Source organism: Penicillium lagena (genome assembly GCF_028827675.1).
Source record: "Penicillium lagena strain IBT 129212 chromosome Unknown utg000005l_segment0_segment0, whole genome shotgun sequence".
Lineage (NCBI taxonomy): Eukaryota > Fungi > Ascomycota > Eurotiomycetes > Eurotiales > Aspergillaceae > Penicillium > Penicillium lagena.
The window spans coordinates 3,464,017-3,474,752 of NW_026623226.1; the positions used below are offsets into that span (position 1 = coordinate 3,464,017).

At 51.1% G+C, this 10,736-nt stretch overlaps 5 protein-coding genes across 5 annotated transcripts; 4 read left to right on the plus strand and 1 right to left on the minus strand.

Moving 5' to 3' along the window:
* Positions 1-791: 791 nt before the first annotated feature.
* N7510_008150 (uncharacterized protein) lies at positions 792-1,469 on the plus strand (the record flags this gene model as incomplete). Its single annotated transcript, XM_056980075.1, has 2 exons — positions 792-923; positions 987-1,469. 2 exons carry the CDS (start codon positions 792-794, stop codon positions 1,467-1,469), a joined length of 615 nt encoding a protein of 204 aa, XP_056833118.1.
* Positions 1,470-2,781: 1,312 nt separating this feature from the next.
* Positions 2,782-4,340, plus strand: N7510_008151 (uncharacterized protein; the record flags this gene model as incomplete). The annotated part of the gene is made up of 2 exons (XM_056980076.1): positions 2,782-3,454; positions 3,622-4,340. 2 exons carry the CDS (start codon positions 2,782-2,784, stop codon positions 4,338-4,340), a joined length of 1,392 nt encoding a protein of 463 aa, XP_056833119.1.
* A 64-nt stretch (positions 4,341-4,404) lies between these two features.
* On the plus strand, positions 4,405-6,487 carry N7510_008152 (uncharacterized protein; the record flags this gene model as incomplete). Its single annotated transcript, XM_056980077.1, has 2 exons — positions 4,405-5,516; positions 5,590-6,487. 2 exons carry the CDS (start codon positions 4,405-4,407, stop codon positions 6,485-6,487), a joined length of 2,010 nt encoding a protein of 669 aa, XP_056833120.1.
* Positions 6,488-6,619: 132 nt separating this feature from the next.
* N7510_008153 (uncharacterized protein) lies at positions 6,620-7,336 on the plus strand (the record flags this gene model as incomplete). Its single annotated transcript, XM_056980078.1, has 1 exon — positions 6,620-7,336. The coding sequence occupies one exon, from the start codon at positions 6,620-6,622 to the stop codon at positions 7,334-7,336; it is 717 nt and encodes a 238-aa protein (XP_056833121.1).
* Positions 7,337-7,447: 111 nt separating this feature from the next.
* On the minus strand, positions 7,448-8,407 carry N7510_008154 (uncharacterized protein; the record flags this gene model as incomplete). Its single annotated transcript, XM_056980079.1, has 1 exon — positions 7,448-8,407. One exon carries the CDS (start codon positions 8,405-8,407, stop codon positions 7,448-7,450), a length of 960 nt encoding a protein of 319 aa, XP_056833122.1.
* Positions 8,408-10,736: the final 2,329 nt, after the last annotated feature.

Sequence of the window (10,736 nt, forward strand, 5' to 3'; positions counted from 1 at the left end):
AGAAGGATTCGCCTTGCGAGGGAAGAGAGGTGAGCATAAGGGTTATGAATTAATTATCTCGCGAGGCAGTTAGGCATCTGTACTGATTATTTCCGAATATCAGGTATCTATAATGGCTTTAAGAGCATCGTAAAGAGGAACACCTCGCGACGTCTACCGTAAAGAACAATCGGACTCGCGAACCTCTTGATTCTTTATGATTATTCTTGTCACCATATGACACTCCCTGAATCGAAAGTTGGTAGAATATTTTGCGATGTCTACCTCTAAGAACAAAGGGACTCGCGAACCGATCAATGATTTATGCCACTGTCTGATCCCCCTTAAATCAGAAGTGAATGAAATCGTTCGCGACGTCCACCTTAAGAGAACAAAGGGACCTGCGAACCTATTAACGATTTGTGCCACGATCTGACCCCTCCTAAACTAGAAGGGAACAGAATAGTTCGCAAGGTCCTCCTTAGAGAATAGAGGGGCTTGCGAGCCTATTGATTCTTTGTGCCACCGTTTGACCCTCCCTCATTCACTGCCATCCTTTGTTCTCGCAAGGCCCCCTAAGTCAGAGGCCTCGCGATGCGAACTCGCAAGTTCAGTGTCTCTCGCGAGAAGTAAGGTGGGTATATAAGAGCGAAATTGGCTCCAAGATTTCTTCTTCCTTCAACTCCCCAACTTCACTGCCAGCATTTGCTGGTTTTTATGTTCGCAAGGAGCCCCCATTTCTAGAGTCCGCCCCGCGCACTATCAACTCTATCTATTCGCAACCCGCCCTCGATCCTACTGTGGCCATCGCGATGGCGACGGAGTCCCGTCTTGCCGGTGGAACCTGGCCCGTGTTGGCCAATGGACAGAATGTGAATGTCCGGGTTCGCGGTGAGGACTTGACCATCGTGGTGTTCGCAGCTCCCGCCGAACACGCAAATAGTGTAAGTCCTCTCTATCCTTCGCAGTGGCTTTTTGATCCTACTGATTCTGATTCGGGCGAATAGTATCAGCCACATCTCCCTTCGCGGCCTGGCACCTTCCTCCGTCGCGAGATCTGGGATCGGCCCGCCCCGACTACGGACGCGACGATGGCGGAGTACGAGCGTGCCGAATTCGTGGACCTACCAGCGTGGCTCAGCACCGCGCGCAACGATCACGTTCGCGCCATCCCTGGACTTCCGCCCCCCGGCCCGCAGACTATCTCTTCGCGGGAACTACGTTGGATTTTCGAGCCTGTCGTCCGTGATGTCCTGTTCCGCGGCCTCGACAATTACCAGCAGCTCCAGATCCGTGCCCAGCTTCGCGAGGCAATCCTTGTGACTCGTGCTGGCCGGGTGCCCCCACGGGGCCAGCAGTGCTCTGAGTGCCGCAACCGTAACGCGCACCGCCCCTTCACCCACTGTGTGTCTGGCGGATTCGGTGAGAAGTGCAATAATTGTTTATACCGCGGGCACGCTAGATGCAGCTTTGCTTCTTGGGTAGCCTAGTGGTCGCGATAGTGATGATCTTGTCTATTAGCAGTTTTCATATCAAGGATTTAGGAGTTGGCTCGCAGGAATACTATTCATAATCTTTTCTATTTTGTTCTTATTGTTATTGCTATAGTAGCCTCCCTAAATCAGAAGTAAACAAGATAGTTCGCGATCTCTACCTTTCGCGATGGTTATCTTAGAGAATAGTATGACTTGCGAAGTGATTTTTGATAGTTCGCAAGGTACGCCTTAAAGTATAGTATGACTTGCGAAGTCATTCCTTAATAGTTCGTGAGTTGCGCCTTAAAGTATAGTATGACTTGCGAAGTCATTCCTTAATAGTTCGTGAGTTACGCCTTAAAGTATAGTATGACTTGCGAAGCCATTCCTTAATGGTTCGCGAGGTACGCCTTAAATAATAGTATGACTTACGAAGTGATATTTTGATAGTTCGCGAGGTGCGCCTTAAAGTATAGTATGACTTACGAAGCCATTCCTTAATAGTTCGCGAGGTACACCTTGAATAATAGTATGACTTACGAAGTCTTTTCTTAATAGTTCGTAAGGTACGCCTATAAGGACTATTGTACTATATAGATTCTAGTTTAGCGTAGCTCGAAAAAGACCTAGGCGTGGTTAAAAACAAAAGCCCTACTATGGTTCGAAGTTATATAATGCTTTTTTAAGCTACGCTTACCCTTTTTTCGAACTATGCTTAGCGACTACTACTATAAAAATTTATTTCTTATATAAGAGCGATCGAATTAATTATAGGGTTTAACTTCTACTTTTACTAGTATATACCCTATACCCTAGCCAACGGGGGTTACTGGGACGTTTATGGGTCCAGTAGGATTACGTAAGCTTAGGGTTTCCTTAACTATGGGACGGCCGACCAACGCCCCAGTAGACATTAAATCAACGTCCCAGTAGAGCTTTTGTCGGCGCCCAACGCTCACAATTGGTGATGTTTGAGTTCATTGGTTCCCACATTTTATTCCCAAATTTCAGGCCCCAATCGCCCCATGAAAGGGTGGTTGCAGGGATTCGAAATCAGGTAAATATTTTGATGGGGGGCGACCGGCGGTTAGCAGAACGCTTCATCGACCATGAGAGGTCAACCACCAACCAGCGATCCCCAACATCCCAGTCCAGAGTTTGAGCTGAAAATTCAGGGGTCGCATTCAGGGGGTCTCCCATATATCCCAGCTGATTTTAAGCGCTATCCGATTTGAATTCAACACCCGTCATTGATAGCATCCACTAGAAGATATACGTCCATCACACACACTTGAGATATATATACGCATCTCGCATCCAACATACCATGGCAGAGTCCATCAATGCCAACACGTTTTTCCAGCCCAACAACGAGCTTGGAGTCGCCATTTGCCGGCGATGCGAGTACGCCGTTAGACCCAGAGAGATTATTCGCCATTTAACGAAGCCCAAGGGCGCGCATGTTATCCCCCACAGCGTCGCAGAAGAGGTACTTACACAGATCGTGAATACATGGCCCAACGTCCGCGATGAACCCACCAACTTACCACAGTCCGTTGGGAAGCTAATTCCCGGGCTGACTATCTACAATGATGGGATCTTATGTACGTTTTGCGGGTACGTTTGCCGTACAATGGAGAGCATCCGGAAGCACTGGCGGACCCAGCATGGGTTTTCGCCATATGACCATAGTCGGAAGCCCCGGCCATCTGAAGTCCCAGCTGGCCAAGACGCCCGGGATCAGGCGATGCGACGCGTCGTGTGCCAGCGGGTTTTTTACCGGAGGCTTGGATCGCATTACATTCACGTCCGACAACCCGGACCCAACTATGAACCCGCACGCCCGCCACCCCAGGCTAATGTGGTCAATGAACTCATCCAGCAGCTCGAACAGACGTACGTTGACTCGCAGGCCCCGGACGACCGTACGATCCAGGCCGGCCCGCTCGATGAGGCGAACCCGTGGCTCCGACGGACGCAGTGGGCCGTGTATTTACAAGGTGTGTATTGATTCGTGCGTCGTTGGGTAGGCTAGTGGAGAGAGAGACCATCTTAGAACTGGGGTTTTAAGGAATGAGCTTAAAACCTGGGTTCTAAGATGGGGCCCACGCCCCAGCTTTGATAGTCGATCGATTAATCCCCAATTTGACTAACTAACGGCTCGTAGGCATCCCCCCCCGCGATATACTACAGTCCATCAAGACCCCCCCAGAGGACGCCCAGGGCCCAGAAGGGGCGATGCGGGCCATCTGGGACGCCATAGACGGGGTCGCGCGGATCAGCCAGCGCATCACCAAGCAGACGGGCCATCTGATTCGTGTCGAGGCTGCTCGTACGGAGAAAGACCAGAGCCCGCACGAACCATTACAGGCATATATGGATGAGGAGCAGATCCAGCGGCATGTCGAGCCGTGGCAGCAGATCTTGATGTTTTTCGCTCGCACCCAGGTTGAGCACGATTGGCCGAGCCCGCCGTACCGATTCACCCCCCGCCAGCGACGGGCATGGCAGGCATTATGGCGGCATGCGCAGGACACGCGTGGGAGCCCCGACCCATTCGACCATCCGAGCCAGACCCAGAGCCAGGGAGACGGTGGCGACGATCCATACCAGATGACTCCGATCCAGACCGCATGTATGGACTTTTGCATTGAACTATTGAACCAGCGGGCTAGCGCGGAAGAGTACGAATGTGCCTTGATATGCGCATTAGCCGTGCTTGGCCAGGGCCGTGATCGATGGCGCGACGCGGACAGTTATCCCCCAATTTTGTCCAAAACAATCAAGATCAGTCGATTCATGGTATTACACAAGGCGTTGCGTTTGGATCCGAATGCCAAGCAGATTTTACAATACATGCGTGACCGTCATGAAGTAGGTAAGTAAGAATCGCGATGGATGACTTCGTGCATAGGTTGGCTCGATGGCTCGATGCTTGATTGATTGACCGATGTTAGGTACGTGGTCGATCGAAAGCCCGATGGACGATCCCGAATATATATATTCCGGCCAGCACGACGAAGGGTATGACAGCGATCGGAGCCCACGAGAACCATCGAGCAGCCCCGCGTTCGAACCCACACATCGCCAGCCCGAGCCCATGCAATTCAGTCAGCAGCAGCGACGGAAACCGCGTCCGTTTCGCGAGTGGTTGCGATTGTTGACGGACACATTCATGGTGCGCGGGACGCATAGTCCGATGCAGTGGATGCTCGATTTGCGCACGTACGGCTTACGCATCCATTATAGCAGTACGGCCACCGGCCACGTGAGCTGGTCCGGCCAGGACGAGTTGCTATACAAGGAAATCCACTTCACCATGGGTGATTTCCGGGGGTTTACTCACGGGTTGGTCGGCTCCGTACGCCAGCTACTACACCACGAGCTATTGATTGGCGACGCCGCGAGCGCACCCGCCATCCCATGGGCGCAGCTCATGGACGACCCCACGCAGGCCAAGCCTGGGTGGTGCTTTTTAAACGACAGTCGCACCCCGTGGCCCATCGACGGGGCCCAATGGCTCGCCCGCCGGATCCAGCGCGAGCCCCGATTACAACAGCGATTTGTCGACGGGCCCGAGCGTCGATTCCGGATGCGTGCCATCGAACAGTACATGCAGAGCGTGGTCCAGTTCCGTGAGAAGCTCGCCATCGTTTGTCACATCACCGCGGGCCAGCCCGGCCGTGCACCCGAGCTATTGAGTGTCCGCCATCGCAACACGGAAGGGGCCCATCGCAACGTATTCATCGAGGATGGACTGGTCGTATTCGCGACGAAGTACCACAAGGGGTTTTATGCGAGCAACGACGCGAAGATCATCCATCGGTACTTGCCGCGCGCGGTCGGGGAGCTGGTGGTATGGTATTTATGGTTAGTGTTACCATTTGTGGAACGATTACAGGCGTACCAGCACGAGGCTCGTGGTACGGCTCGCGAGACGATTCAGGGTCTGCAGTCCCGTGCCGCATACATCTGGGCGCCCGACCCAACGAGTGGGCGTGAGTGGACGTCGGAGCGATTACGGGAGGCGTTGAAGCGCGAGACGACGATTGGGCTGAATGGGTAAGCTATATGAGTTGTTGATGGCTTGACGGCCCAGCTTGATGGCCCAGCTTGATGGCTAACTACTGAATAGGTACGCATTGACTTTGCCCGCGTACCGGAATATCGCCATTGGGATCAGCCGGCGGTATTTACGGGTATCCAGCGTTTTCCCCCAGAATGTCCAGGACGACGGGACCAAGGTGCCAGCGCATGACGACGATGAACCCGAGGATCACATCGCGGATTTACAAGCCGCGCATTCATCCCATGTGGCGGGCATGATTTATGGCCGCGAGATCACCGAGCAGGCTGGGACGACGGCGCACCGACGGGAGATGTTCCGATTATCCAGCACGGATTGGCATCGGTTTTTAGGGTTCGAGAGCGCCGAGGACGGCTTGGCCAGGGTGCTTGGCAAGCGCAAGCAGGGCCCATGGGAGGCCGAGGCGGACGACCATCGACGTCAGCGCCGATGGCAGCTCCACGAGGCCAATATGACGGAGGCATTGCAGCGGATGACCAACGACGACCAGAGCCAGTTCCGCGGCGTCCAGGGGCCCGCGATGCAGGCGATCCAGCATGGGGTGAGCCCCGTGGTCGTGGTGATGCCGACGGGCGGGGGCAAGAGCATGTTGTTCATGTTACCGGCATGGGTCAGCGGCGGGCTGACGGTGGTCGTCGTCCCATTGATTGCTTTACGCCAGGACTTGCAGCAGCGATGCGCGGTGGCCGGCATCTCGTGCGTGGAATGGGAGAGCCGGCGGCCGCCCGACGAGGCGGCCATTGTACTCGTCACGCCCGAATCCGCGTTGAGTGAGGATTTCATCACGTTTTTGAACCGACAGCAGGTATGTCCCCCCGCGATCCGAGACCCCAGCCGGCGCCCCCAGTTTAGAACCGGGGTTGTAAGGATGCGTTCGAACCCCGGTTTTAAAACGGGGGCCCAGGGATTAGGGTTGATGTCCCCATGTCCCACCGTCACCAACTGAGATGCCCCCGCGCCCGCAGCTTATAAGCTGGGTTTTAAGAGGTCAGCAGAGGTCCGCTTAAAACCCAGGTTATAAGGTAGGCCCGCGCATCGGGCTTGAGGTTAGCATCGACGGAGCATAAGATCCATACTAATGTTCGCCCAGGTCATGAAACGGTTGGACCGCATTGTGATTGATGAATGCCACATCGTATTGAATCAGCAGCGTGATTTCCGGCCCATGATGCAGCAGCTTGGACGATTGATGATCGCACGGACGCAGGTGGTTTTGTTGACGGCGACATTGCCGCCCAGCTTAGAGGACCGATTATGGCAGCGCATGCGATGGTCCCGGGAGCAGGTCAGCTTGTTCCGTGGTCGAACCAGCCGGACCAACGTGGCATATCGTTTGTGGCGTCCGATCATTGAGCGGGAGTACAATGGGCCCCATCGTTGGATCCAGATGGATCATATCGCAGCATTCATCCGGGACCGCATCCGACGATCGCGGGGCGGGCGCACCATTGTGTACGCGCATATCGTCGAACATGTCACGACGATGGCGGAGATACTTGGGTGCGAGGCGTATTACCATGACCAGCTTGATAAGGCCGGCGTCTTAGAGCGGTTTCGCAGCCAGCCCCACGGGGTGGTCGTGGCGACGAGTACATTAGGGATGGGAGTCGACATCCCCGACATCCGCAGCATCATCCATTTGGGGCGACCACGAACGTTGCTGGATTACGCGCAGGAGAGCGGGCGCGCAGGTCGGGACGGTCAGGCGAGCGAGGCGATCATCATCCAGCCCGACGGGGTTGATACCCCCCGCCGTGGATGCAGGACACGCCGTCCGCGGAGCAGCAGCGGGTAGATGCATATATGTCAGCCAGTCCATGCCGGCGGGTCGTTTTGGACGGGTATTTGGATGGCGTGGTAGATGGATACCAGCGATCCCATTGTGGGGATCACGATTATGGTTCGGTCACCAGTGAGGCACGATGTGATGGGTGCGACCCCGATTGGCAGGTGATAGAAGAGCAGGAATCCAGCGAAGCTGCCAGTCCGAGAACCAGCCCAGAAGCCAGCCCAGAAGCCAGCCCAGAAGCCAGCCCAGAAGCCAGCCCAGAAGCCAGCCCAGAAGCCAGCCCAGAAGCCAGCCCAGAAGCCAGCCCAGAAGCCAGCGAGACGGCCAGCAGTATTGATTCCGAGAGCTTACAGTCACAGGCACCATGGGAGAGCCCCATTCATGATCACATACAGACCATGGCGGCCGGCACAGGATCCAGTCATCACATACAGACCATGGCGGCCGGCACAGGATCCAGTCATCACATACAGACCATGGCGGCCGGCACAGGATCCAGTCATCACAGGCAGACCATGGCAGCCAGCGCAGAATCCAATGACCACAGAGGTATTCCATTTGGGGTCCGGCAACAGTTCCAGCAGCAGGAAATTGATCGCGCACGCATGTCCGAGCAGCATCAGCAGGCGCGGCAGCAGGAACTGACAGACGAAGAGTTTTTAATGCAGCAGGCGCGGGAATGGCAGGATCGTTGTTGGATTTGTGCGCAGGAAGGCCGGAATGCTGAGCACGAATTATACCATTGTGCCCAGCCCAGTAGCCAGCAGGCGCGGGATTGGATGATTCGAGTCCGGCGGCGGGTCCAGTACGCGCGATATACCAGTTGTTTCCAATGTGGGATGCCACAGACATTATGCTCCGGGTGGTCCAGTGGGGAATGCGCGCACCGCGGATTATTATACGCGATGGTTGGGATGATGTTGTTTGGAGGCCCCAAGCAGGAGCAGGTCCAGCGATTATGGGAGCAGCGATTAGCTGAGCAGGGGGTGAGTGCACAGGATGAGCCGCAGGTGACAGCGTTTTTAGGGCAACGCAGTACCCAGGGGTGGGAGAAGCATACGGAGTTAGTTCGTGCATTCATATGGTTGCGGCGGATATATCATGAGGTTGGGATGTAGGAGGGAGGGTTTAGTCGAGAGATATATATCCACGATCCGAATTTCCAAGCCAGTTTGGAGGCAGATTCGGTAGCCGATTTTTATTTTGGAGGTCCAGCAGGCCAGTTTAAATACCAGGCCATATTACACACCCGGTTGGACACCAAGTAAGACAACCAGATTCGGGTGTTATAGTTGTATCAATTCCATTCAGGGTTAGGCAATTGTTTAGTAGTATGCCATAGTAGGAGTCAGTATCATAATTATTAGAGCCATAATTCATAAGTCGAGAGTAAGATATATCATTATGAATCCAAATATATAGATCCATATTCCCATTTTGATTACTCAGTGATTGATAGGGATCATAATGGTTAGGGAGATAGATGATAGAGAGGGGATTATATGGAGTATCATCATTTAGATTGAAAGCAAGATTAATCAGAAATAGAATGGTTAGGGTGATAGATGATAGAGGGGATTATATAGAGTTAGACATTTCGATAGATAGGAAGATCAAGTAGAAATACAATGGTTAGGGAGATAGATGATGGGGAGAGGATTATATAGAGTATAACATTTCGATAGATAGGAAGATCAAGCAGAGATACAATGGTTAGGGAGATAGATGATGGGAGAGGATTATATAGAATATAACATTTCGATAGATAGGAAGATCAAGCAGAGATAGAATGGTTAGGGAGATAGATGATAGGGGAGGATTATATAGAGTATAACATTTCAATAGATAGGAAGATCAAGTAGAAATACAATGGTTAGGGAGATAGATAATAGGAAAGGGATTATAGAGAGTATCATCATCTTAATAGTAAGTAAGATTAAGCAGCAATATAATAGTTAGGGAGATAGATGATCAGGAGGGGATTATAGAGAGTATCATAGTTGAGATAGATAGAAAGATTAATTCAAAATAGAATGGTTAGGGAGATAGATGATAGGGATTATAGAGAGTATTATAGTTCACATAGTATGTAAGATTCAGTAGAAATATCATATAAGGGAGATAGATAATAGAGGGGATTATAGAGAGTATTATAGTTTAGATAGTCAGTAAGATTCAGTACAAATATAATGGTTAGGGAGATAGATGATAGGGAGAGGATTATATAGAGTATAACTATTTAGATTGATAGGAAGATTCAGTAGAAATGTAATAGTTAGGGAGATAGATGATTTCGAAGGGAATTCATGGATATCATTATTTAGATCGTAAGTTAGATTTAGTAGAAATATGATGGTTAGGGTGATGGATGATTTTGAAGGGGATTTATTAAGGATATAATTGGATTAGTGTTTTATGATTGAGGAGGAGGTTTATAGAGAGTATAATGATTTTGTTTGAAGGGGGAATTATAGGGAATATAATGGTTAGGGTCATAGATGACTAGGGATAAGAATTTGATATATAGGGAGAGTAGAAGGGGGAGAGTAGAAGGGGGAGAGTAGAAGGGGGAGAGTAGAAGGGGGAGAGTAGAAGGATTTTGGTTCGATAGGGAGTTAGTATCTGAAAATTTGATGTTATTGATTAGATGATGAGTTCGATTTAATAATCTGATAGGAAGATTCATGATGGTATTCATAGATTAAGATTTTTATTTGGATTTATGGAGGAGAGAGGGGAGATGAATTTTATTATTAATGGTATTCGTTATTTCGAAAGCGACTTAGTATTAGTGTTATTAATGATAGGGATTTGTATAGAATGTTTTAGGAGGGGTTTCATTTATTTAGATATTAAGTCGAAGAAGGTAAGGGCGAAAGTCAGAGATTGATTGTGGTTAGGGTGATCGGAAAGAGAGAGATTCAAGGTGGTTAGGGTTTGAAATGATGGGGGAGTAGGAGTAAGAGGGATAGGAGGAGTTTCAGTATAGGTGATGATCGATATAAGCCATATTCGAGTTAGCGTTAGAGGTGATAAGCTAAGCGAGTCACGTTAGAGTTAGAGTTAGAGGTGATGAGCGAAACGAATCACATTAGAGTATTAGAGGTGATGAGCAAAGCGAGTCACATTAGAGTTAGAGTATTAGAGGTGATGAGCGAAGCGAGTCACGTTAGAGTTAGAGTTAGAGGTGATGAGCGAAGCGAGTCACGTTAGAGTTAGAGTTAGAGGTGATGAGCGAAGCGAGTCACGTTAGAGTTAGAGTTAGAGGTGATGAGCGAAGCGAATCACGTTAGAGAGTTAGAGTTAGGGTAGCCCGTACCGGTTAGGACACCGCTATTAGGGTTAGGGTTAGGGTTAGGGGTGTTAGGGTGTTAGGGTGTTAGGGTGTTAGGGTGTTAGGGTGTTA